The sequence below is a fragment of the Pteropus medius genome, unplaced genomic scaffold (assembly GCF_902729225.1).
Source record: "Pteropus medius unplaced genomic scaffold, Ma_sr-lr_union100, whole genome shotgun sequence".
NCBI lineage: Eukaryota > Metazoa > Chordata > Mammalia > Chiroptera > Pteropodidae > Pteropus > Pteropus medius.
The window spans coordinates 7,884,122-7,911,841 of NW_024354500.1; the positions used below are offsets into that span (position 1 = coordinate 7,884,122).

Consider the following 27,720-nt stretch of genomic DNA (forward strand, 5'->3'; position numbering starts at 1 on the left):
TGCCATTGCCAAGGCTGTTGTGAAGAATTAGTGAGTTGATGTATATGTAGCGGAGGAAAATTTCTTGGACCATCAGGGTTATTTTGGTTGGTCTAATAATCAAATAGACATCAGACAGAATAGCAAGAGAAGATAACTAAATTTAATATATACATATATATGGAAACCCCCTACACATGAATCAGAGTCCCAATATGCATGAGAGCTTCAGAGACAGAGAAAATTAGTGTATGACATTTTGAGCTAAGGTGCCTTGGGGCTTCAAGAAGTCACTGCAGGGAGAGCACACGTTCAGTAATTATTAGTTTGCCCTTCCATATATACAGGTTAAAAGAGGTTATTTCTGAGAATCTATTATGGGCAAGGCCCCTAATTCAAGTTCTTCTAGGTAGTCAAGGGAGGGGCAGAAGTTTCTCTTGAGCCCAAAGCTAAAATCGCCTTTAGCTCAAAACAATCCATATACTACAGAGGCACACCTTGGGGTGACTTGTTCTGAACCCCCATATATGTCAAGTGCCCAATAGAGGGCTCAATACATAGTAGATGCTCAAAAACTACAGGCAAGGCTTTGCTCCAGGATGCAAATGGTGATGAGAGAAGGACCTGTACTGCAAAGGGCTTCTGGTTACCATCTAAGGAAAAAAGGAACTTATAGGTCAAAGATCATAGTTCTAAAATGTTTATTTAAAATTCGGAAACATTTAAAACGTCACCTCTTGTTCCTTTGGTTATCTCCTGAGTCTGCTTTTTAACGGGGAAAAAAACCCCCTTAAAATGAAGTTTTCTTTACAAGTACCAAATGTAAAACAAAAATTATCCCAAATTTGATCTGGGATAGAACCCTTTTGCCTAATATAAATATTCCTCATAAAATATAAGCAATTTTTGGATACACGATGTTTTGGAGACAATATCTCCCCTCCCCCAAGCTGTCAGTCAAGAATCAAGTGATCTTTAAATAGAATTACTCTTCTTTTGCATCTAAATACTTTTTTTTCCCCCTTCTGTGACTGTCTGTTGAAAGAAATCTTTGAACTGGCTTGCCAGAGGTCTTTACTCTTGCAGCAAGATTGTAATAAACTTTAGCATGTGCCTATAACTAAATTGTCAGAATAGATTTTGTTTTTAGCTAAGGAAGGAGAGGTTAATAATTCCTACTAAGCCAGTCTTGTGGGGAGAAGAGCCCTACAAGAAGAGCAGAATAGGGGGTGGTAGTTTCTAAAAGAAAGAAAAGCAAAATGTCCCCATCTCTGTGGAAAGAAGGAAAAGAAAGTTCCAGAGGACTATTGTATCCAGAGGTTGACTGATGGACCTGGAAGCTGAATAACCAAAGGCTTCCTCCTAGTGCTTTCAGCACCGTTTCCTCAGTTGTCAGAGGCTTGTGATAACAGTACCTGCTTCATAAGCCTATTATGAGGCCATTGCAAAAACGAGTCTTTGGCAGAGAGGGTGTCAAGAATCAGACAATTTGAAGATTCAACACAAAGAATTTTTATTAAAAAAAAAAGATTCAACTGTGTACATTTAAAGATCGAATTGGCATTATTCAATGATTTGTGAATTGAATCATTCTCAAATGATTCCTATCTAGTAAATAGAAAAGAGGTCCGCAAGCTGCGGAAAAAGGAAGATTTTTATAGATAGTGGGAAAAGGAAATTTCTAGCAGAGTGGCTAGTTTTAATATAAGAAAGAGGCATGAGAATAACACAAATTGACTAAATATTAAACTGGGTTGTACTCAGAGCGTGCTACACGCTGCTAGACACAGGAACCTGGCTGATCAGCATACAGCCAGACCACGGGGAACCTACAGGAAGATTCATGCTGAGATTGCTAACAATTACTTCCCCTTGTTTTAATGCTGCATACTCATACTCTGAAAGGAAAACATATAAACCCAGTTCCTCAGACATCTCTCTGAGGGCTCTCAGCAGGTGTAGGACTTGAGTCTTTACTTGAGGTTCGCCCTTTCCTGCATCAGTTTCAGGTTTAGGTCATCTTCCTTTGGGGGATGGAAGGGGTCTTTGAAGATTACTTTACTAGTGCTGACCAGGAAATTCCAGAATGACCAGTTAAGATTACATTCCTGGGAGAGGCTAAAACTCCAATTCCATTAGGTATCAAGTTTTGGTTTGAAGTGGGGCTTAGCACAAGTGATTCCATTTGGGGCCTATTGCTTATTTTTTAACAGAATGAATGAATGAAACAGCACACTGGGATTTGGTTTCACTTGCCTATTTCCGCCAATAAGATAATCAGTTTACTTTTCAGAAAACAACTCTGGAATGGTTTAAAAGACACCATCTAATTTTATTTTAGCTACCCTCCACTTCCTCTCTCACCTTCAATTTCACTCGTTACAAAGAGTTGCTGGTAAAATTCAGATACCAAAAAGTCAATTCACTTTAGATTTAGATTCTTAATTTTAACAATAGAAAATGTAAGGGAGAAAAAAAATTCCCTCTATCCTTTTGAGTTCTTGGCTTAAGAGAAAAATGATCATAAGTTTATTAATACGTATATCACATGTATATATGGGTTATATCCAGGGAAACCAACTCTCTGAGATGGCCCAAGTCACCACCTAATACAGTACTATCATCTGCTAAAGACAAAAGGAAGATGGTGGGGGTGGGGGAAGGTTAGATATGGGAGGTTACAAGAAAATCGGGTAAACAAGGGTAAAGTTTGTTTTGCAGATTTGTCACTGCCTTCTCCATTTAAGATTCTTTGTGATTTAGAGTCAACTTTCCCTTCCAGGTAACCTACGGAGACACAAATATAGGTTTCTTTTACAAATGTAAATTTCCCTTACAAAAGTGTAACTTTACTGTTTTCAGAGATTCTCCTCTGCCTGCTGTTTCTCAAAATAATCAGCTCAAAATAATCCTTAGGCCAGAGGCATATATTGGGGTGGCATGTTCTGCCACTCTTCAAAAAGTTTTCTATCTTTAGATAACAAAATAAAACTTGCCCAACCTGATTAACCCTCTTCACCCCACCTAGAATTCCTTCCTTCTCTCTTCATCCTCCCCACCATTCCAATCTCTCCCTCTTTTCCTAAATCCTGGTCCCTCTTTTTAAGCCTTCAGAACCCAAAGTTCTCTTTTTCTCGATTCCACTCTTTTCACGATAAACCATAAAGCGTGTCCTTTGAGGTTAAACCTTTCATATTTGTATGCTTTCCCTCCAATTCAATGTAATTCCCTTAGTTTTATTTTTTGACAAGTTTTAATTTTTTTAACCCCCACAATGCTGACAAGTTCTTGCACCTAAGCACTCTACCTGAAAAAAAAAAATTGTTATAATAAAAATCTTACTCAACTTCCTTATGGCTGGAATTTCTTTTCCCGACTTAACTTTCTCCACCCCAAACAGCTACTGGATCTAAACAAAGCACTTCGCGGACGCGGCGGGGCAGCGCGCGGGCAGCCGGACTGCAGGCAGCTCTGCAGCCAGAGCCCCAGGCCACGCTCTGGCCCTCGAGGGCCGGGGGTCCGGGCCCCAGGCCGCAGCGGGTAGGGCCGGGCCGCTTCCGGCCGCGCCGTTCCTCGGTCGAAGCCGCGAGCGCCTGGGGACCCCGGATGGGCCTGGCGGAAGGCCGGCCTCCGGGGGGCCGGGGCGAGGGGAAGACGAGGGCGCCGCCCGCTGTTGCACACCCCGGAACTGGCTTCATGGGCCGGGCGGCGGCAGCCCAGTGACCGGCGGCCGCGCGTACGGACCGCCACGAAGCGACTGCCACGTCAGGCCAACTTCACAAAACCCGGGCGAGGGCGCTGACGCAGGCCCGGTGGCCCGGCGGGGTTGGGCCCGCGGCCAATCCACGAGGCCGACCTCCAGCCCGGGCGCCCGCTTCAGCGACGCCCCGGCCGGCGCTGGCGCCTGCCCGGCCCCCTCAGGGAGGCGGGGGAACAGCAGAGAAGGCGGCGCCATCGCGAAGCCCGCGCCTCGCCCGTACCCTCGCCACCCCGTCCTCAGTCCGGCCCCGGGCTGGGCGGCGTCTGCGGGAGTCTCCTCGGCCTGGCCCAGTCGGCCCGAGCCGCGCCGAGACCCGGGCACCGGCGGCGCGGAGAGGAGGCGGCGGCGGGCAGGGAGGTCGGAGCCGGGCCGGCGACCAGACATGGAGACCCGCTACAACCTGAAGAGTCCGGGTGAGCAGGGCTGGAGGCGCTGGGCAGCGCCGTCAGAATGGACCGGAGTGACGCCGGGCTCCGGGGCCCGGGGCTGCGGTCCCCTCACCACTCGCGGCTTCACTCCCGGTTTCGCGGTCTACGCGAGACCGCCGCCTGCCGGGGTGGTGCAGGCCGCAGGGCAGGGCGGCCGGAGGGGCACCGGCTGCCAAGCCCAGGGACTGGCGGCGCCTCGCAGCACCCGGACTCTCCCCTCATCTGCGTCGTGAGAGCTGAATTAAAAGCGCATCCCCGGGAACAGGTGATGTCCGTGCTAATAGTTAGCAGCCCCTCTCCGGACTGCATCCTGAACACCGTCGTTATCCCTTCTCTGAAGCTGCCACTGGACTTTTATTAGCTGTTTGAGTCGCTCGCATTTGAGGATTTAGTAGTTTAAATATCCTATTTGCAGCATTTGGGGCGAATAGAATTGCAGACATAAAGGAAATGTTCTGTACTAAACTGATTAACCAAAGAGCTAAGGAAACTAGTTGAGCCGTGTACTTTAGAGCTAACCATGATGTTTTGCCATACTGACTAATATGATATATATCCATATTCAGTCATCAAGACTTCTTTTATTGTATTTAATGCTCCTGCTTCATTCACAGAAGCAGCCCAATTACTAGCCTCAAATTCTTTTCTGGTGCATTAGAAAGATGCAAGGAAAGTAATCGGCTCTCTCAGATCAAGGCAGGCTTGAAATGAATCACTGGGTTCTATATATGATATTTATTCTATCTGTACCTTGATAAGTTTGTCAGAAGGGAGAAATTTCACACTTCAGCAATAAATGGTAATCCTAAAGTAATAGCGATGGTTTGAGCAACTCTTGCTGTTGCTTTTTTTTCCTTCCAAAAAAGCAGCTTCTCAGTAGTAATCAGCAAGATTCACATCCTTATGGAAAGAGTTCACATTGTGAATCTTTGATTTTTTTTCTTTAATACTTAGGAATATGCAAAGACTCTAGAAAAGCCGGTGATATTGATTGAACACAGTTTGTTAACTTGAGTGCTGTCAGGCTAAGAAATGTTCTTAGTGGACCAAGTATGTAGAATTGGTCATAAAATTTTGACTCTTCCAAAAATACATTTATACAATTCAATTTAATTGGGTTCACGACTTTCTCCCTCCAGCCCATCTCTTAAGAACACCAGGGAAAAAAAACTAAAGAGGGAGAAGGGAAAGCTTAATTTTAAGGTTAAACAGTAGAATGGTTAAATTATTTAGATTGTGGTAGATTTAAATAAAACTGGGTAAAAATCTAAGGTGACTCCATGGTCACATGGTACCAAGTTCCTTAGGGTACCCGAGGTACTTAGTGAAATGTCTAGAGGTAATGCAAATGTAAGAAATAGTACAATTTGGAAAGGAAATTGTTGTCAGAGGACATTACTCAATTTTATAGGTTGTCATACCCGAGATTATGATAAACCTTTAATATTCTCCAGAATTTTATACATTTCCAAAGTATATGACCTACTGCAGGCAGGCTGAGCTTTAGTCAACATGCTTCTAGCTGTGTAATAAATTGCTTACTCCTTTTGGTTTCATTTCCTCAGAGGTGTTCCTGTTCTAAAACAATTTTTTTTTAATTTTTTTTTTTTTTTGGTTATTGTGTGGCTCATTTGGTGTTCATGGAGAAGATGAATTAAATGAGATATGGCACTTACTGAAAATGCTAGGAGGCATAGTGAAAATGCTTCTTTCCTTTGTTTTATTCTCAGTCCTGTGATATTTTGAGAGTAATGTATATGTGAAAGGAAGTAAAAACACTGCACAATGTGAGATGTAACCCTTTTTCTCTGTATCTCATGTGGAGTTGTCTTAGAGGTATGGATGGGAGAATTAAGACAATACAGAAAACTGGTTTAGAGTCAGTGTGCTAGCATGTGGATAGTAAATTTGATCATTTTATAGGTGGGAAAACTTATGATTTTTCTGCAATGGACTTGTGGTTGTGGGTAGGTCTCTGTGTGATGCCACTTCATTAGCCTCCTGACTGGCCTATCAGTTGTTGCCTCTGGATCTAGCTCCCTGATTCCTTTTTGGGTTTGCTCTGGCCAAGGTAGTAGGGTCTCAGAGTATGAAGAAGGGAGACCTATGTATAAAGAACCTCCTGTGGCAGCTTTCCTCAAAAAGGGCTGATGAGCATGTCCAGATTATTGGCCTATGTATAAAGACTGGTGCAAAGGCATCTACTGCTGCCATCAGAAACTTAGGAGTTATTCTGTCCGTGCCCTTGGTGTCGAATGCACCATCATGCTAATCATTCTTAAGTCTTAATGTCCAATTCAGATCCTCTTCCTAGGCTGTAGATACATAGAACTTAATGGTGGTGTAATATTTTCACCCAGATTTCCCACAGACAGAAAAAATACCTACAAGATATAAAAACAAAACTTATGAGTCTTTTATTTGTCCCCAAACTTGCACCTCACTTTAATATTTCATATCCCAGGGATTGACAGCACCTAAGCACCCATGGGAGTCATCTTCGATCTCTTGGTCTACTCCTTTACTCCTCCCCATACCCTAAAACTCTCTCACATAGACAGGCATTTCAGCATGGACACTAGTGCACACAGACACGCATATGTCTGATTAGTCACTATTGTCAATTTGATTAAAAACCCAGATCAATTAAAACCAAACCAAACCTGATTAGATCACTCCTCAAATTGAGAAGTTTTCGGTAGCTTCCTAAGAGCTGTAGATAAAGTTCAAAGTAAACTGTTTAGCTTGGCCTACAGGGCTGCTCATGATTTGATCCTTGCCTTCCTCAGCCTCATCTACCACTCCACTTTTGCCTGGGTGACTCCCCATATGGAGCAGCATTTCTCACCTATGTGTCTTGGTCCCTGTTGGAACCTCTACTTGGAATACCTTCCCTTTAATCCATCTGAAATCTCTTAATTCTTAAAGCTTCTTTAAGGTTCAGTCTTGTCCAACTCCTGTGGGTAGTCACTGTATTTGTACATACTTGGTCAGTGTTTGTGTTGTGATTGTTTTCATGTCTTTTTTGCTGTGAGCTTTTTGAAGGCAAGAGGTTTTGGTCATTCTTCTGTCTCCACTGCTCAAACAATCTTTAAATGTTTGTTGAATGGAGAACTTTATTGGGTCTTTATAGGCAGAGACATTAGTTTTTAAACATTTGCTTAAGTGCCTTCACTAAGGGATCATGACATTGGGTTCAGGTCTTCAATATATCTGCCTCCTGCATTTTACCCATGCTTTGGAGATTGATGATATAAAAATATTTGCTTTCCAAGAGAAACAGATGCACGAGAGACAGTGAGCAGTGAAAGATCCCCGTAGCTGGAGCTTTGTCTCCAGATCCCAATGTAAGCCTAGTGAGCTAGCCTGGGCATATGAAGAATGCTAATGCCTAGGCCTAGGGAACCTAGACCTTGGATCCAGAGTGATCAAGTGGCCTCCATAAAAATGAAGAACAAGAGCAGGCATGCAGGGAAGGGAGCTCTCCATCCTTTCCCTGGCACATCTTATTTCACCATGGTAGGAGAATTCCATTAAATAACCTTACAAAGAGATAAGAGAGAAGTCGGCAGGGGTAAAAGTTTTTTCTCTAGCCATTTGGCAGCGAGAGATGGAGTATCAGGAATGGCAGACTATGCTGTAGCCCTAATCTCCAGTCAGTACTTTAAAGCTTGACTATTCCATAGTAGTGGTATTTCTCCTTGAGAGCCATGCCATCTGGCCAACTACATATGCTCAAGGCCTGATTTTGAATCAAGGAGAACCATTGAGAGGGCTTTATATCCCAATCCATTTCTGATCTTAATGACTTGTGACCTGAGGAAAAGGGAGAGGTAAAAAGGCAAGGAGAATTATGTGAAGAAATGATCGACTCTCATTTGACAGATGTAAACATTGAGGCAAAATAAGATTGAGTGACTTGTTCAAGGATTTAGGACTAAGGAATTAGAGCCAGCATTTTTTTTTTTAGAGCCAGCATTTTAATGTAGCTCTAATTCCAGAGTCCACATTCTTTTTCATTAAGGCGTTCATAATATGTGTTATCTCAGAAAAAAAAAATAGATTAGGAAAACACTAGACTAATTTCACCTTCTGTTTGCCAGTGTGGCTTTAGCTCTCACATGGTATGTGCTTGTGTGACCTATGAACTAATAAAATCAACATGTTTAGTTGTTGAGCCAATGATTGTTCCGTTATCATTTCTGACCCTTTCATGTATCTCTGATAATATCCAGATACTATTAGGTGTTTCATTTTTTCTCTCCTGCTGAACTGAGTGAGCTAAGTGAGGAGGAAGCAAAGATGTGATAAATAAAATCTGATCTCCAACTTAATCATTATTCAGCTAGCTGATGAGGAATGAAGGGAGAACAGTCTCCTTGGCATCTTTGATTGCTGACAGCAGCCAAACTAATTAACTTCATAAGCTTCTATGATATTTTTATGTACTCCAAACCAAAGGGTTTTAATCTTTGTTCCATGGATCCCTTAGAATAGATGGAAGGAGGATAAATAGCCTGAAGGCCCGACTGGCTTGGCCTCTTCTACCAAAACAGATCTGTTACCTGTTTTACATATTGAGGTTCTCATTAAGCTTTTCTTTGAACAAAGGATTGTATATTATTGTCAAATAAATTTGAAAACCCTTGCCTTTAATCAGACCTTTGGAAAGAGAATTGCTGGGGGAAGATAGTCCAATTCAATTCAATTCAATTAATATTTGAATATATACTAAATGTTAAGTCCTGAGGAGAGTGCAGAGAAATAGATTGTTTAGCAGGAAAGATGTGTTAAATGATTATAAGTCAGATGAACTCTGTAAAAGGTAAGAGACGCAGTGTTATGAGGGCTTATAGTAAGGAAATCAACCTAGAATCTAGGGCTGCGGCTTCCAAAACTGACTGAGTATTAAATAACCTGGAGAGCATTCCTAGTCTCCACACCCCTCCCAGATCTCAGGGATTTTTATCTGTCCAAATGGGAATCTCTGTTCACTCCTCTGAGGATGGACAAGGGAAGTAGTCAGGGACACCTTCTTAAGGAAGTTACGTAAAGGTCTGGTGGGAGCCAGTCTAGATGATTAGGTGAGGGATGGTGGTGGTAGCAGCATTTCAAGCTAAAGGACCAGTATGTAGGAAAGAAGGTCTAGGGTAGAGAGAAGCATAGCGTGTTCAAAGAATTGAACAAAGCCCAGTGTCTAGAACTTGAGAGAGGGGAGAGTGTCTCAATATGTAAATGTTTTTAATATAGCATTTATTATGCTGTTTTGTATTGACTCCTCCTACTCCTCCCCCACCCAAGACTATAAGTTCCTTGATAACCAAAACTACTATAATTTATTTTGGTTGTAATTATAGCATCTAGTATGAGCTCAATAATAAATAGTGATGATCAACTGAACAAAATCTCTGCTTACGGGGGCCTAGTCCAGAGTAGGAGATGGAAAAGAATATTAATAATTATGGAATAGGATAGTGACTTAACTTCTTTTTTATCTTAGGAACCCTTGATTTAAATGAAATTTTATACAAAAGTTCTGATACATACAAAATTGTATGATTGTATGGAAGTTGCTTCTCAAATAACCTCTCTCCACCCTATGCCTCCACACATCTTACTTCTGTTGTTTCTGCCTGTTCATATCTACGTTCGTAATTCCTACTGTCTTTCAGATATCAGTATCTGACCTCTTTTCTCTTTTGTCCACTCTTAGGTTAGGTGTCCACCTGGTGCATACTCCAGGTGTTTCCTGGAGCCTTGGGCTACCTGTCACTTGCCCGCCCCCCACCCCTCCTTTGCTATCCTAAACCAGTAACCTGACATTTTTTAGCACCTAAAGCTTGAGGTAGGAGGGGTTGGGATCAAAAGATTGACCTTGGAGAATCAATAGGGAAAGAAAAAGTGTACAGATACAGATAGGATTGTAGATTGTAATAGGCAGCTGACAGTCATTTATCATGGAAATAAAAGGCTGTGCCACTAACTGAAAGAGGTGGAAGAGAAGAGAGAGAAGTGAGTAAATAGCTGTGAAATAGCCTTAGGGTGCTAGTTGGAGAGAGTAGGCCAGTGGGCTTACAAGAGAAATATAAGAACATTGGATGGCATTGTGTCCCAATGGAGGTCGTTGATAATAACTACAGTGGCATCAATGTGCTTGCCTCTTTGACTTTTTTACCACCCTTCAGTAATGCTCAGCTCTTTGGATGTAGACCCCAAGAAGATGGTTGGGTTGAGTCAGCTAGAATTGAATTTTATTAAGGGAGCATGGAAGAGGAACTCCTAAAGCCAAGAGCGTGGATAAGAGGGAGGTAAATATAGGAATAGGCAGCATAAAGAAAGTTGTGGGGTCAGTGGATTGAAGATTTTAATTAAGCCGAAGAATTTTTTGAAAAGGAAAAGTACGGCTGTGGAGATTTAGTGACTTCTGGGGACAGTCCCATTAACTTAATGCAAGATACTGGGTGGAGAGTCTCAAGTAGTTAAAAATATAGGGGGTGGAGGGTGGGAGAGTACTGTTCATGAGCATGAGTTCCAGAGAGCACGCTTTTGTTAATAAAGACATCTTAACAAGGTAGTTGGATTACTTCTGTTGGAATCCCAGCTCTGTCATTTACTAGTTGTGTGACCTTGTACAAGTTTCTTTGTCTCAAAAATGGGGATAAAAATAGTAGCTATCTCATAGCATAGTTTTGAGGATTATGTGAGTTAATGTTTGAGTGCTACCACATAGGAAGTATATATAAGTACTTATATGTGTATTTACTTATATAAATAAAAATAGTGTCTTTATGAGACTTCCCTATATATTAAATATATAATTTATAATGCCTAGCTTCCATTTCTTTCCCTTTCCCTCCAATTACTACTGTTATCCCATAATTAAAACCTTTACCATCTACTCCATTAACCAGTCCTCTATACATGTTTTGTTATAGTAGAAACTTTTTCATTAGGTTTGTAAATCTGTGCTAATCAATTGGAAAAGTATATTTAAATGTCTCTAATGAATTTTATTTTAGCTGTTAAACGTTTAATGAAAGAAGCTGCAGAATTGAAAGATCCAACAGATCATTACCATGCACAGCCTTTAGAGGTTAGTTTCCGTCTCCATCTTCTACATATAAATTTTAATATTTTAAACAAATTCCTTAAAGTTGTTTCTTCATTACTTTGAGTCATTACACATGTCTTTGGTGTGTTTATTAATATATTTTACTCCCTATATTTCCTGAGTATTTCATTGGCCATTCAGAATCAGGCATTTTAGGACAAGCAGACTAAACTCTATAAATTGCATTTTGGATGCTAAATTTGCTTTAGGTCTTGACTATGAGGAAGGGAGGGGAAGAACTCAATACTCTTTACAATTTGAAAGACCTAGCCCATTGAGAGGAGTCTCTGCAGCTAGTCTGGGCTTTTTTTTTTTTTTTTTTTTTTTTTAACAAACATCTGTATCTCTTCAGTCTTCTTATTTGTAAAAGGAGGGTATTTAAATGTGCTCAGTCTGGTTTTTTTGGTAATAGTGAGAATAAAATGTATTAATATGTGCACAAGTATTTTGCAAACTGAAGTACTTGATAACTGTAAAATGTTATTGATGGCATGTGTATTAATATTACTGACCGCTTATAAAAAGCTCTTAGGCATCTATGAGGGATAATTTTAAGTTTGTCAAAATAATCCAAATTTATATTTATCATTTGATTATACAGTTGACCCTTGGACAGTGCTCACCCCTGTACAGTTGAAAATCTTTGTATAACTTGAATCTCCCCAAAACTTAACTACTAATAGCCTACTGTTTGACCAGAAGCCTTACTGATAACATAGACAGTCAACAGATATTTTTATGTTATATGTATTATATACTGTTTTCTTCCAAGAAAGTAAGCTAGAGAAAAAACGTTATTAAAATCATACAAGAGAGAAAATATGTTTATCGTACTCTGTTTTTTGAAAAAAATCCATGTATAAGTGGACCTGCACAACTAAAACTCTTGGTGTTCAAGGATCAACTATAATAATTATCACTAATTAGTATTCAAGGACTAATTTCTAACTCAATTAAATCTATAATCTTATTTACGAATACCTAACAAAATTATGTTATGTATTCAGACATTTTAAATGCATTTGTTTAAAAAAGATTTAGCTCTTTGGGACATGAAAGCTTTTATTTATAACTTTTATACTTGAGACATTTTGTGCATAGAAACTGCTCTAGCAATAATATGAAACATTTAATTTTTCTCACCCAATAACATTTCTAATAGTCATTGATAAAAATAACCAAACTTTTTAATGTTATTGATTCCTTATTATTGTTTTTGTTCAGGATAACCTTTTTGAATGGCATTTCACAGTTAGAGGGCCCCCAGATTCTGATTTTGATGGAGGAGTTTATCATGGACGAATAGTACTGCCACCAGAGTATCCCATGAAACCACCAAGCATTATTCTCCTAACGGTAAGAGTTCTTGGCTTTTTGGAATGCTTGTGATTTAACTCTTCATGGTGGCTGCAAAGTATGGTCAACATACTCATTTACATTAAGAAATAAAGTGGGACATTATTATAATTTTGCCTTTTGGAGCCAGGTCTTGGTACTATAATTCTCACTCCCCCAAATAATTTATAGGAATTATTGATGCTAATGAATGTGTAATTACCATAGTGTTGTTAGGATTCAATGAATTAATATGTGCAAAGTGCTAGGCATAGTGTCTGGCATATGGTAAGTACTCAAGAAAGGACAGTTAATGTTATTGTACCTCTTAATAACATCTCCTTCGGCTTCTCACTTTTCTGACACTCTGTTCCTCAGTTTCCTCATTTTAACATACAGCTCTTAGAATAAGAAGTGACACAGAGTCTTCAAAAATATTAACTATATTATTACTATTTATATTTTAGCATTTCTGTCTGTCTTCACACATTTTATCTCCATGTGAAGGAAAACTGTCGTTCCAGTTTCCTCTTTCCTGGGACGTGTTCCATCAGAAAATTCCTCTCAATTGTTAAGCTTTCCTTCCCTCGTTTTCTTTAATTTACAAGTGTGTTTAATTATCCCCAACCTTGAAAAAAGCAAAAACAAAACACGAAACCTTACCACTTTATGTTGTTGTCCTGTTTTTCTCTTTGATAACCTTTAAAGCATCCTTAATTCTAGGTTAGCCCGCTGCAGTCTGGTTTTCACACATGCTCACTACTCTAATCTCAAAGACCAGTTTGAAAAATCTCACTGCCTCTTCTTAGTCTTCATCCAGTTCCATCAGAATTAAATATGTGACACTCATGGGGTAGCAGATGGTGAAACAAAAGGCATTCATCAATACACACCAAATTACTGCTACTTTTACCTATATTTGGTGTAGTGGAAAGAGCATTAGTTTTAGAGTCAGTAGACCTGGATTCTGCCCAGCGCTATTTCCATTACAACATGCACAGGTTACATAATCTCTTTGAAATTTAGTTTCCTCATCTGTCAAAAGGGTTGTATATGGTAAATATAACCACACCATGAGATTTCTCACATATGGAAATTGTTTAACATACATTAGGTGATGTTTAGAATTGTTAAGCTGGCAGTAGGGCTAGAGCAAGGTCCTGCAAGGGTCCTCCTGTGTTAGGAGTCTCTTCTTTGAGTTGCTAGATCATGGGGGAAAGCCAAGTGGTCTAGGGGGAGGGGCTGGTCCATGGAGAAACTGGTAGAGGATAGTTGGGGCAGCAACTGTTCACCAGCAAGTACAGATGTATTTCAGGAGTTAATGAATATGGTCATATTTAGCACAGCAGCTGAGAATCAGCCCGGCCCTCCTGATTGTCAGTGTTTGCTCTTTCTGGTTCACTTCTTCTCTTTTGAAAACTCTCCTCTCTTTTCCAACCTTCATTCAACAAATATTTATTAAACACATGCTATTTACCCTATGGGTGAGTAAGTCATATTTTCTGCCCATGAGAAGCTTATATTCTAACTTTGTGCCTCTTCTTTCCTACCCTTCCTCTAAGTATAGATATTTTACAAGTTCACTCTACAACTGTTTTATTTCTATGAAATGGCTTCAATGAACACCTCTGTGAAGTTAAGTACCAAAAATGTATATATCTTCTGACATCATCTTTTCTGTATTTCTACCTGCCTGCTAGACATCATCAATAACTCTTTCACCAAGGAAATAGATTTCACGTCCAAACTGAAATCATCATCACTGATCTTCCTCCTCTGTGTTCCTGTCTTATGAAATTACATCATCCTTCTGATAATCACTCCCACCTCAGAGCCTTCCTCACCAATATCTAGTTAGGTGATACTAAGTCCTTAGGTTCTATCCTAGTCTCTACATGTCTTCTTTATTAGATACTTCACAGAGCCTAGCACTGTACTAGACATAGAGGAGGACATCAGGACATCTTTATATATCAATTATTTAGATTTTAGTTGTACAATTCAGTTTCAAAAAGATGTTACAACTTCTAAAAATAGCTTTTATTAGTCATTCAGAATCCAACAAATATTTATCAAGTGTCTATAAGAGGACAAAAATCTGTATCCTCTTAGAGATTACATTCTTTTAAAATTATCTTTCAAAAGTATATGTAAAATATATTTATAAAGTATAATACATTAAACACATATAATTTTTAAATGCCTTGTTTATTCCTAAGGCTAATGGACGATTTGAAGTAGGCAAGAAAATCTGTTTGAGCATCTCAGGACATCACCCTGAAACTTGGCAGCCTTCATGGAGTAGTGAGTATTACTTTAAAGTGAATATAAATCCTATGTAATTTTAATCAAGTCATAATTATAAAGTATAATGCCCTGTTGAGATTTAAGCTGTTTTTGATAAATAATTTGATATTATCGAATAAATAATAAAAATGCTTTTCCTTGTCTAGATTTTGGCCTTCATTTTACTACAGCCCTCTTATCTCTTCAGTGAAAGCCTGAGTCTTTTTCTCTTTCCAGAGTAAACTCAGTTCCTTTTACAAAACAATGTAGATTGATGTTTACTTTTTGTTTCAGTAAGAACAGCATTATTAGCCATCATTGGGTTTATGCCAACAAAAGGAGAGGGAGCCATAGGTTCTCTAGATTACACACCTGAGGAGAGAAGAGCACTTGCCAAAAAGTAAGTTTTGCATTTCATTCTTTGTTAAGATCCAAATACCTTTCTGGATAATGGCCCTTCGGAGATAGGCTCTGTTTCTTACTTTGTTAGTTACCTTGGCTGTAAGATGTAGTCTTAGTTTTGCTATTTTAGAAATTCAGTTGTACCAATTTACCCAGGAGTGATCAAAGTCTAACGAATTGATTTCATGCTCTCTAGGTTTAGAACTAGAGAAACAGTTCTGAGAAACAGTACTGGTCACTTGTCTCCTTTGGGGCAGTATTACAGATGGAAAAGAACTAGAACGATTATTTATATGTAACTTTCCACAAGATTAAAAATTCCTTTAGGGGAGATAGGGAATCCATCTTTATATCTATAATATCTGGCTCATAGCAAGTGCTCAATACATGATTTAGAATAAAGCAAAGGAGATTTTCTTTTATCAAGTTGTGGTTTTCCAGTGGTACTGCCTTCTTAGTTTTTCCAGGTGCATTCTGTCTGTATAACCCAGATTAGTTATTAGATTCAGAGTATCCTCTCCTTTGAGTAGTGAGTGCTAAGACTAATTCTTGATTTTGATCACTTTCCTGTTCTGGACTCTGTTGCCTACCACCCTTCAAACATATTATATGAATTAAATTGTAGTTTATCTTACCCTAGCACAGCCTAGAAAAGGCTGTTTACAGATGTTTTTTTAAATCAAATAGATTTTAGTGTCTGGAAGATTTGGTAGACTCCTTGGTTTCATTAACAACTTTTCTTTTAAACCTTATTTCCAAGTTCTGGGGATATACTTACTTGCAGCTACTATTCACAAAATTTTATACGATTCATGGCATCTGTTTTGTTTGGTTTTTATGTTGGCTTTCTATCTTGATACTTTTATCCAGTACATTTCATGGACAAGGTAAAAAAAACAACAACTTGTTTTTTTGTTTTATACTTCTCAGTGTATATCTTCTAGGCTCTTCGTCTGTATTAGAGGCTTTTTAAAAACCTGGTTTTGCATTTAACCATGGTAGCTTACTATCTTTGTGGATAAATTCACATATTCAAAATAAACATTCTCCTTTAAGTTTCATCTGACTTCTCAGTTAAAAGTGGACACTTTTTTGAGACAGATGATTTGACTATAACTGATTCTCAAGAGGGTATAAGTAGCAATGCTGCTTCTGGTAAAACAAAAAAATTTCATCAATAATTACGAAATACTACTTTTACATATATTTTGTTTACACGAAGCTACTTAATACATTTAAATAGCATGTTCTTCAAGACCTAAGGCTTTTATTATGTTGAACTAGAAGTATAGTAAAATAATTTTTAAAAAGGAAGTTCAGTGTATCAATATATATTTTTACATACTATACATATTTACTTTGAGTCATATAAATCCTCCGCACTCTCCTGAGCTTTAGGGGACTTTTGGCTATATCTGGAACACAAAGGAGAAAATGAAAACATAATAAAAGAAATCTTAGGGAAGTATAGTTACCAGGTTATGTTGAGTATCTACTTAATATAATGAGTAGTAAATTTCAGAGTCTTTGGATTTTTCGCAAGTTTTCTGTCTTTCAAGTTGTATTGCTATTTAGAGGAATAGGATTTGTGAATATTTTCCCTGGAAATATCTCTAAATTCTGTTTTTAATTGACTTCTTTACTGTTTTATATATGTTTCTGCTAAAAATAATTTGAGCTTTATAATGGACTTTTCTCACAAACTTAACATAGGCTTTGTTATGTGTGATCGTGAGGACAGTGTACTTAGACAATTTATATATTTCATCATATAAATCTAAAACTTATTTTTCTTTAGTTAGTATATTGGGAAAATAATGGAATCTAAGCCTGCATTTTATTTTTAATTTTAGATGTTTTAAAAATTGAGATATAATTGGCATGAATTTTCTTTTATACTAACCTAAGTTGTATATTTGTCTCAGAACTATAATTATTGCCATAATTGTCTAATTTACATGTAGATGAATGTGATTAGGAATTATCCAGTGTTCTTTTTTTTTTAAATTTAATTCATAATTTGAGTGCCTTTAATTAACACTCAAGTATTTGATTTATACCCATCAAAAAAATTTATTTCCCACCAGATCCCAAGATTTCTGTTGTGAAGGATGTGGCTGCACCATGAAGGATGTCCTGTTGCCTTTAAAATCTGGAAGTGATTCAAGCAAAGCTGACCAAGAAGCCAAAGAACTGGCTAGACAAATCAGTTTTAAGGTACTCTAAATTGGTAAATAAATTCCAATTATGTAGCTCTTTTATTTACTTTCAAATTGGATAGAAAGTAAAACAATATAATTGTATTGCTAAGGTTTTTACAAATAATTTTTTTTTATTAGAAAACTAATAATGTACAAAGAAATACAAATTGATAGTTACAAAACAGTCATGGAGTGGTGAAGTACAGCAAAGGGAATATAGCCAATAATATTGTAATAAGTATGTATGCTGTCAGATGGGTTCTAGACTAATCGGGAAGTCTCTTTGTACATTTATTAAAAAATGACCACTATGCTGTACACATGAAACTAATACAAAGTAATATTGAATGTCACCTCTAATTAAAAATAAAAATTAAAAAATAAATAAAAAATAAAAAGCTACTTGCAAAGAGTTTTAAAAAATAAATAAGTAAATAAAAAGATCAGTTCCTCATTAAGGGTTTTCCTCAAAAGTTGAGTATAATCTCCAGTATCAGCTGTGGAAAGGAGGAAGGCAGATATGCATATTCACATGCTAAGAAGTGTGCTCTGGTTTCACTGATGAAGAAAGCATAATAAGGATTTTACTGTATATTATATGCTCACCACTACCACCTTCCCCACCCCCTAGAAATGTAGACCCTGAAAATCAAAGAAAAAACTTTGCACTTATAAAAGCTGGAAGAAAACTTTTTAGCTATAATTAGAATTATAATTGGTTATTTTCTAGCAGCCCGAAATGTCAGTGGAAACTCTTCCCTTTCAGCATTCCTTGTTATTACCTCTCAGCATTTGTTGGATATATATCTGCCACTGTTCCAGGTTTGAGGTTACACAGGCAGGTACAGCATGTTCTTGTCTTCCAGGAACTCACAGTCTCTAGCAAGATGTCTCAAAATGTATACCCACTGGCGCTCACATGGATCTAAGGATTCCTGGAAGGTCACTGTAAAACAGTAGGCAGCGTCAATGTTTCAGATTCTATGCAGAACCACTGAGTTAGAACTTAATCAGACTCTCTAAGAATGGGCTTGGGAATCTATACCAGTCTACCTGCTGATTCTTATGTATGCAAAAGTAGTGGACACCCTAATTTCGAAGCATTTATAATTTGTGATTTTCATGCTGATAAGCCTTCAAATTCTGGGCTATAGATTGCAAAGCCATCTCTTAAGAAACAGAGACAACCTTCTCCACCCTACTTAGATCCTTACAGGGTGCTACAGAACCATACTTCACCAGCTGGTTATGTTAAGCCTTCCTAGATTCTCCCCTTTTCTCAGTAAGTCTCTACATTTCTTGTATTTCATAAGGCCCACAATAAGCTCTGGCACCTTGCCTACCATGGGAGACATTCTGGTGTGGGTAAGAGCTAAAATCATGTTGGAATTAGATCTGGGTTTGAATCTTAGCGTTTTTCACTTATTGCTTGCTAAACCACAGGCAAGTTACTAGGCCTTTGGTTTCCTCATCTGTAAAATGGAGATAATGATAGTACCTAGCTCATAGGATTATCAGGATTGGGTGAAATGATGCATATAGAGAGCATGTATATGGCTAGGCATACAGCCTAGCCATGTCATTACCGTGGTTACCAAAATCCTTGGTGGAACTCTTGGATTAATTGCTCGGAGCCAAAAAGTCTCACACAGTTCACAACAGGGTAGCCTTTTACCTGAAGGAGACCTCAAAAATCATGAAATGTAGGCACCTAAGTGAGTAGAATATGATATACTTCTAAACTGTGTTGTGGCATCTGTATATTATGAGATGGTATAATTTGTTGTTGGGAGAGGGAGGGTAAATAATAGTATACAAAATAAACATTTTTAAAAATCGAATTTATAAAACACAAAGGTATACTGCATCTAAAGCAAGCTAGATATATAAAAATCCAAATTTATTATGTATGTCTTTATCAAAAGGTAGATGTTTAGCTCCCTAAAACATTTAGTGTATAATTTTATTTTTAAAATTTTTACCCAAACAAAATTGCAGGAGGATATATTATATAGTTCAAATAGGGTTACCAGATTAAGCAAATTAAATTAAATTAAACTAAACAGGATACCCAGTTAAATTTTAATTTCAGATAAACAAACAAGAAATAATTTTTTAGTATAAATATATCTCATGAAATATTTGGCAACCTTAATTACAAAGCATGACTGTTTTTCCACGTAAGTTCATGACTTTAATTCATTACCCTTAGTAAGCTTTATGTTAGGAAAAGAAAAACTGATTAGAAATAAACTCATCACTAGTCAGATGAATTAATAAAGTTGTAAGTGCTGTGAGAAATTAATGATCAAAGTAAACCCGAACTTTTCTTCAAATGCTAAGAAGTTAGAATGTACCTAAAAGAAACAAAACAAAACAAAACAAAAAAACTCTGCTAATATACATTCACAATATATACATTTTAAAATATAGTGATTAAAACTTAGAATCTGGTATACAATGCCGGGGTTCAGATTCCAGCTTTGCTGCTTATTAGTAGTAGGACATCAGACATATTACTTAATCACTTTGTTTTTTTTCTCATCTGTAAATAGTAATAGCACTTACCTTGTAGGATTTTTTTGAGGATTACAGAAGTTAATACTCAATTAAATATATTGTATTTAGAACTGCCCCTGTTGCTTAATGAGTTTTAGCTATTATAGAAAATACGGGTAAACAATAAGAAAATAACAGTCATGTATGATCCCATCCCCAAAAAGTAACTGCTGTTAATATTTTGGCATATCTCTTACATATCTTTTTTTCCTGCATATATTTTACCCAAACATAATTACTTCTGGAATTTAATAAGCTCCATAAAAAATGTCAATCTCTCTCTTTTTTACCTCTCTACATCCTGTCTGTCCTTCCAGGGTCCAGTTCTTGGGAGAAATTTTTTCTTCTATTTTCTTATGTCCGACAGAGGAAGTGCTTAATAAACGTTGGTTATTTTCTTCCATCTGAAGGTTCCTATTGCACATTAAATCACCTCTCTGAAACTCTTAGGGCCAGATGTGTTTTATACATCAGAATTTCAGATTTTAGAAAATACCAAATATACCATATATTAACACCTGTCGTAGGATCTGGTGCAGAACCCCATAATCAAATCCATTAATATTTCATCAGCAAACCTGGAAATATTTACGCTACTGTGGAATAAAGACTGTTAACATCCTCACATGTTAGGCTTTGCCTGAAAATTACAAAAAACTTTAGAGATTTTTGCAATTGTGGATTGTGAACCATGAGTGTTAGTTCTGTCTCTCACCAAGTTGCCTCTTGTCTGTACCTCTTTTGTAATACCTAATATAGTGATAGACACATGAGCGCTCAACACTTAACTGATTAATGTTGATATCAGAGGAGCAGTTAAAATAAATCTAAGAGTGGGAATTTAGTTGTTTGTAGGTTATTCTGTACATTTTCTCTTGTAACACTACTCTTGGGTATATCTTTTTTGTAGGCAGAAGTCAATTCATCTGGAAAGACTATTGCCGAGTCAGACTTAAACCACTCTTTTTCACTAAATGATTTACAGGACAATATACCTACAACATTCCAGGATGCTACAGCCAGTACATCGGTATGGTTCTTGTCTTTTAGATACACGTACATCTATATTATTATCATTACTTGCAATAGGAGGAGGCGATCCCTAAATGAAATATCTGAATATTTTGGTTCTAACAATTGGATTCTAGCCTAGCTCTCTAATGAATTACTGTATCATCTTAAGCAAGTTATTCATACTTTCTGGGACTTCTTTTTTGTTAAATGGGGCTGGACTAAATAATTTCTAGATTCTGTCATCCCTCCAGAATTCTATGATTTCTCTGAAAAATTAGTTTCAGTATAGTGCTACTGTAACAAGAGGGCAACTGAGTCCAGGACACATGCTGCTTGTGCTGCTCAGCCAGTAGACCGACACAGGAGTTGGGTTATTTAGAATAAGCATTTATTGTCAGGGCATCGGTGATCTGAGAAGGCAGTAGGTTAACACCTTCAAAACTGCCTTGCCTTCTCAGTCTGGTTTAGGGTATTTAAGGAAAAATCTGGGCATTATTCCAGGGGTTGGAGGGATCTGTTGTGATTCATGGAGCTGTTCCTCTGGCAGCATGGTCTTCCAGTGGCATTAGCAACCCAGGAACAAAGATGGGAGTAGTCTGGAAAGAATGCTAGACCAGAAGGATTGTGACCAGTAAGCATAAGGGCATTAATTATAAGTTCAGGGCAACTTTCTATGGCAGGGGACATTTCCAAACTCTGGGTCAAGCCACAGGGGACAATCTATTGTTAAGCTATAGGGTAAGGAAAGGTGAGGCCAGGGATGCTGTGAGGCATCTACTACGGGGGTCCCAACTGGGCGCTTCTTCACTACAGTCTGAATAAAATAAAATATATATATATTGGCCACTTTCTAAATAGGCACTCTAAAAGTTAATTAATTAATTAATTAATAGGTGCTCTGTCTTTGACAGGTAGGCATTGACTTAATAAAGGCTTGGAGCCAAAGATTTGCCTTAGACTTGCTCTGTCCAATACAGTAGGTACTAGCCACATGTAACTATCAAAATTTATATTTAAATTATTCAGAATTAAATTCAATTAAAAATTCATTTACTCAGTCACTACTTGCTACATTTCAAGTAATCCATAGCCACATGTGGCTAATGGCTACCATATTGACAGTACAGATATTGAACATTATCATCACAAAGAGTGCTGATGGATAGTGCTGCCTTGCACATAGTAAGTGTCCAATAAATAATTATTGAACAAAAGACTGAGTGAGTGCTATGGCTGTTGTTGGTTGTTCCCTGATCTGTTGTCCCAGTGTTGGTGGGCCTAGGTCATCAGAGAGACTTATTAAGAAAATGAGACTGGATTGTTGTTAAATAGTTAGGATTATGGAGAATAACAGTGACTTTCTGTATATAAGAGATAAATTGCCTTTTGGGATCTTTTTGGTAACAGGTGGTTTGGTTGAGTAACCACATCATTCTCCTCTCCCTCTAGTTATAGAGGATTTTAAAGGGTCAGGAAAATTGGAATAGAAACTGAGCAAATAACAGATTTGCCCTTACTCAGGAGTAACTTACTGTAAAGTGGGACTGGGTAGTCTTGAGTGGCTGCCTCCTATTTAATGAGTGAGATGGCAGAGAACTAGTTTGGAGAAAGCAGGGAAAGGGTGCTCTGAAGGAAGTACTTGGAGGACTGGAGATGGAGTTACAAGAAAAAAGTGTATGTTGAGAGTTAAATTGTTTTTACATGATCTCCACGTAATTTTATGAATTGTAGAGGAATATAATGAATTTGTTTTAGTCAGTATATGTTTTAACTTTTTACCTTTAAAATTCCAATTTTTTAGATTTCATAAATAGATTTTTTTAGAAATAGAAACTTCCTATTACAGAAAGGAGGATAGTAATCTTTTCACACCTTTAAGGACAATCTCTTAATATTTGTGATACATTTAAATCTATCTTTAGTCTATTTTAAATTTGTCAAGTCTTCCTGTTGCATATTCCAGTTATATTTATTCCAGTTGTAATTTACTTTATAACTAATTACTTATTGTCCATCTCACTTCCCAGAATGTAAGTTCCTTAAGGATCAGGGCTCTCTTTCTACTACACTGTATCCTCTGTGCCTGGCATAGTGTCTTATATATAGAGAAGGTGGCCAATACATATTTGTTAATTGAATAAATGAATCTTAAGATTAGCACTTTAAAAAAATACTAGGAATACAATTAAAGAAAGCAAGAAGTTTAAATAAATTAGCAAAAACAATAATGTTATTATAGTAGTATTTTTCATTTTGATTTTAAAGTATATAAAACTTATAAATCTTTCATAGATAATAATTCTGGTTAAAATACTGACAAGCAATAAATTGTCTACAGTTGTGAGTTAAGCTTTTAATTACATTTGCATACAAATTTCAGAGTGTGATTATATAATTTGATCACTACAGAGTTAACTGAAACCTGGTTTTGGCTAAGGGTGGCTGCTTGACATGCAAGTGTAATATAAATTCAATGAGATGATATATATTAAATCCCAGATAAGCTGTTTTTTTAGCCTTGAGGGGGCGAGAGATTGCCCACAGTCTAAATACAGCAGATAACATTAGTCCATCTGTTGCTTGTTGACGCAGATTTTTTAGCTGTGTAGAAATGGGAAAAATACTGATGGTAGTTTTATGTTCTTCCAGTCTATCAGATTTTTTTCCTCTTCCCAGGGATTGAGGTTCTGAATAAACCATTCCATTTTGTATTAAAAAGCAAACACAAAACTCCCTCACAGATGCTGGTTATTCCAGGTTATAATAGAAAAATTTATATATGACTTATCTGTGGCTGTGATTTGTATATTTGCTTTATTTAATGATCAAATTGCTCCGAGAGCTGTGGAGTTTACAAATCCAAGTTCATGCAACTCTAATTCAGTAGCAGCACTAACTTATTTTTAGGTAAAAGTCAGTAGCTCCTTTTTACTGCTGTGTTATGGATCACTACATTTGAGTGTTCCAAGGGATAGTTTTAAGAAATTAAAATTATTTAAGCCTTTTGATGCTGAGATGAATGTCAGATTTAAAATATAATTTTTTTTGCCGATAACTTAGATAAGCAGTTTTTTCCCTAATGTTTATAGCTATTGGCCAGCACAAAGACTATCCTCTTACCTTTTTTAAAAAAGTATTTGAATTACATTATTTGATTCTTTTTTCTTTAAATATTAAAAATTTTCTTCAAAATTTTCTAAAATGGGAACTATTTAAAATGTTTTATATTTGCTCAATTTTTTCCCCTCTCTTAATTCCCCAGCCCCACCACACACACACACTTCCACCTCTGACTTATGGATGTTGCCGTTTCCCCTTAAGAAGGCAGGGCATCTCTTCCCACATATATTTGCTCAATTTTTAAAGTCATTGTGAATAAAACAGCATTCTTTTTTATTTGAAAGAATGTGTTCTGGCACTAATATAATCAGTATAAGCTTGTTTTCAATAAAAGAATTAAAAGTCATTGGATTTAATGGGTAGAGTTAAAGTATCTGTTGAATAAAATGGAATTCATATTTTATAAAGCTTTCTTATCTATAAACTATAAGATTTCGAATCACTTGGTGCCGCACTGTGGTTATGCTTTGACGGAGCAATCTTTAAAGGATAGAAAGCCATTGACATCCAGTGCTTTATGGGGGGGCAACTAGTGTAGAGAGTACATTGAGTCTCCCATAGCTACCTTCAAATTGTTCTCAGCATATATCCAGGGAACTCTTGACATCACAAAGTAACATGGTTCAAACACACAGTTATAGGGTTCTTCTAGACTTATGTTTAATTCATTGACAAGAATATTGAGAAAAGATAAGCCTGGTTTGAAAACCACATCTAATTTTTACAATATTACTGCAAAGAACATGTGGTTTGAAATTATTTCCTATACTCTATTTTATACAGCATAAGAAGCATATTGACATAGTAAGATAATAGTGAAAGAAATGTGTTCTTTTTGCCATTTGGATTTTCAAAATTTTCAAGCAGAAAGTAGAAATCAAAATGCTTCCCTCCTTGACTTCACTGAAAGAAGAGGGTGCCCAGATACCTAGCAGATTCTATTCGAGTTGTCACTCAGGGAGAGTAGAAAGCCATCTATGGAGAATATGGATAAACTCTGTTCTTGTCTTATTTTTGTTACTGGTAAATTCCTCTTCCACCTGGTGAGGAATCTGAGTAAGTTGTATTGCTGGCTTACTAAAGTGAATTATTAGTCTCTGCATTCAGATAATTCTTGGTAGTTTTGCCTTTGGTCATATTTAGTGCTCTGAGTTTCTTTGTACTCTTGAATACATATCAGGTATATGTATAAGTTTTAATTTGCCAATTTCAAACAGAATTTCTCAAAAAATTCCTAGTATGGCGTCCAGAACCCCTCGGGAGCATCCCTTCAACAACCTGTCCAGCCTGTAGCTAAGAATACCTCCATGAGTCCTCGACAGCGCAGGGCCCAGCAGCAGAGTCAAAGAAGGTCATCTACTTCACCAGATGTAATCCAGGGCCAGCAGCCAAGAGACAACCACACTGATCATGGCGGATCCGCTGTACTGATTGTCATCTTGACTTTGGCATTGGCAGCTCTCATATTCCGACGAATATATCTGGCCAATGAGTACATATTTGACTTTGAGTTATAATATTGTTTTGTGTCTTAAGAGCTGTGACTCAACTGCTTCATTAAACATTCTGCATTGGGTATAATCTAAGAATTGTTTACAAAAAATTATTTTGTATTTACTCTTCATTCCTTTTTTGATTCTTATAAATTCAATATAAATATAGCTAGACATTCAGACTGTGTCTTGCTTAGTTTAAGGGATTGGAAGTCAAGTCCCTTGTCTCACTATATGACCTGCTTTACAGGGAAATAACTTGTTTCTCATGCCTCAGCTGCTTATGTATATTTGTGATACTTTTCTGTATAGCCCTTTTAAGTTTTTGGATAAAAGATGGTATTTTAAGTTCCAGTGAATATCAGTAGTTTATTCAATATCATTTATTGAATACTCTGTTTCTACTTATGTAGAATGATACAGGGATAAGAGTTGAAAAGGGAAAGTAAATCCCCTCAAATAGTTTACTTAAAATGTCATTCACAGGAAACATACTGGAATTACCCATTCTGTGACATACTTTGAGTCCTAAACATTCTTCAATGACAGTTACTATTTCAGTCAAATATTTATGAGGAAATGAGATTACATCTTGGTTATCGGATGTCACTCGAGATAATTCTTTGTAACCACTTTGATATGCTGTTAACCCATTCTCTCCAATACGCACGTAAGATTTAAGTAGAAAGAAAACAATCCTCCACAGATCTTTGTTTTAAGGAAGGAAGGGTGGGAGGGAGGGAGGAAGAAGAGTTCAAGCCAGGAAATGATTTGATTTTATTCCAGAAGTTAAGTGGGAGGATCTTAAGATTTGAATGTTTGGTCTGCTTTGAATTGTATGTCTTTTGAGATGTATATATGCCTAGCTTTGTAATCACTATCAATTTAATTATTCTGCAATATCCATAATGTTGAAATATTTCATGTACCATTTTAATAGAAAAGCTCCGGGCCCAAGCAACAGTGATAGAAATTAAAAAGACCTTTACTTGGAATTGTCCACTTAATGAAAGCCCAAGAAATAAATTCAGTGCAAAATCAATATATAACTTAGTGCTAGCTAGCTCCACAGACTCTAGTAGATAATTTTCCCATCATAATGCCTGGTGAGAACATATAATCACAGAAAAACATTGCCTTCAGCATGTTCAGTAGGAGTATTGAAGGTATTTTTGAGAGTATTGTTAATGTAGGTTTAATTTTTAAATACAGGCAGCCCCTATCTTACATTTAGGTTATGCGCTAAAATGTATATATAAAGGTATTTTTTGTTTTTGCTTTTGTTTTTTTTTACAACTTAATGTTATAAATGGCATTTAGGTCCTAGACCAGTCCACAAAAGTTAATCCATAATGTATTTGAATATTTTGGGGGATGGTATTCATAAAGTCCTTATTACATAGTTTTACTAACTGAAATTATGGACAAGATAGAAACAATTTGTAAAATGATTTTAAAGGCAAACTTAATTTTTACTCCTACTATAGGACTTCAGTTCTATTAACTATCAGACACAATCTCTGTGTTCATCCGATAGCCAGTTTTTGTTTTCTGTCTGCAGATAAAATATGAGCATATTATATACTATTATATAATACAAGTTGTCTTAAACCTTAATAAATTAGCATTTTAAAAGTGTTTACAGATTGTTTCTGTTATATCTACAGCTGAAGTTGTTAAAATCTAAAAAGCCCAAGGACTTTATGGAGACCTCATATGTCAGGAAAATTATAGATTACCACTTTATAACTTTATTGCCATGAGAAAATGCATTCTGAAGTCTTGATTTAGAGCATAAGATATTAGAAATATTGATTCAATGATCAGTGGCCTCCTAGTAAGAGGTCACTGACCCTAGAAGACCAGGTAATGTCATCATTTGAGAAGGAAATCCCTGTGGTCTCAACCTATGCTGAGATTAATCTTGTGCTAGGAACAATCTTCCCTCCACTTCCTCTCAGTCACACATGAACCAACCTCGGATCTGTGTGATCTTGTTGCATGTTTCCATGGGATGTACTTATACTTTCTG

The 27,720-nt window shown here is 37.1% G+C and overlaps 1 protein-coding gene across 1 annotated transcript; it reads left to right on the forward strand.

Annotated features, from left to right (window-relative positions):
- The first annotated feature begins 3,837 nt into the window (after window positions 1-3,837).
- On the forward strand, window positions 3,838-27,326 carry UBE2J1 (ubiquitin conjugating enzyme E2 J1). Its single transcript, XM_039853168.1, has 8 exons — window positions 3,838-4,152; window positions 11,187-11,260; window positions 12,503-12,634; window positions 14,833-14,917; window positions 15,194-15,299; window positions 17,389-17,518; window positions 20,972-21,091; window positions 25,434-27,326. Exons 1-8 carry the CDS (start codon window positions 4,122-4,124, stop codon window positions 25,710-25,712), a joined length of 957 nt encoding a protein of 318 aa, XP_039709102.1. The 5' UTR covers window positions 3,838-4,121; the 3' UTR covers window positions 25,713-27,326.
- Window positions 27,327-27,720: the final 394 nt, after the last annotated feature.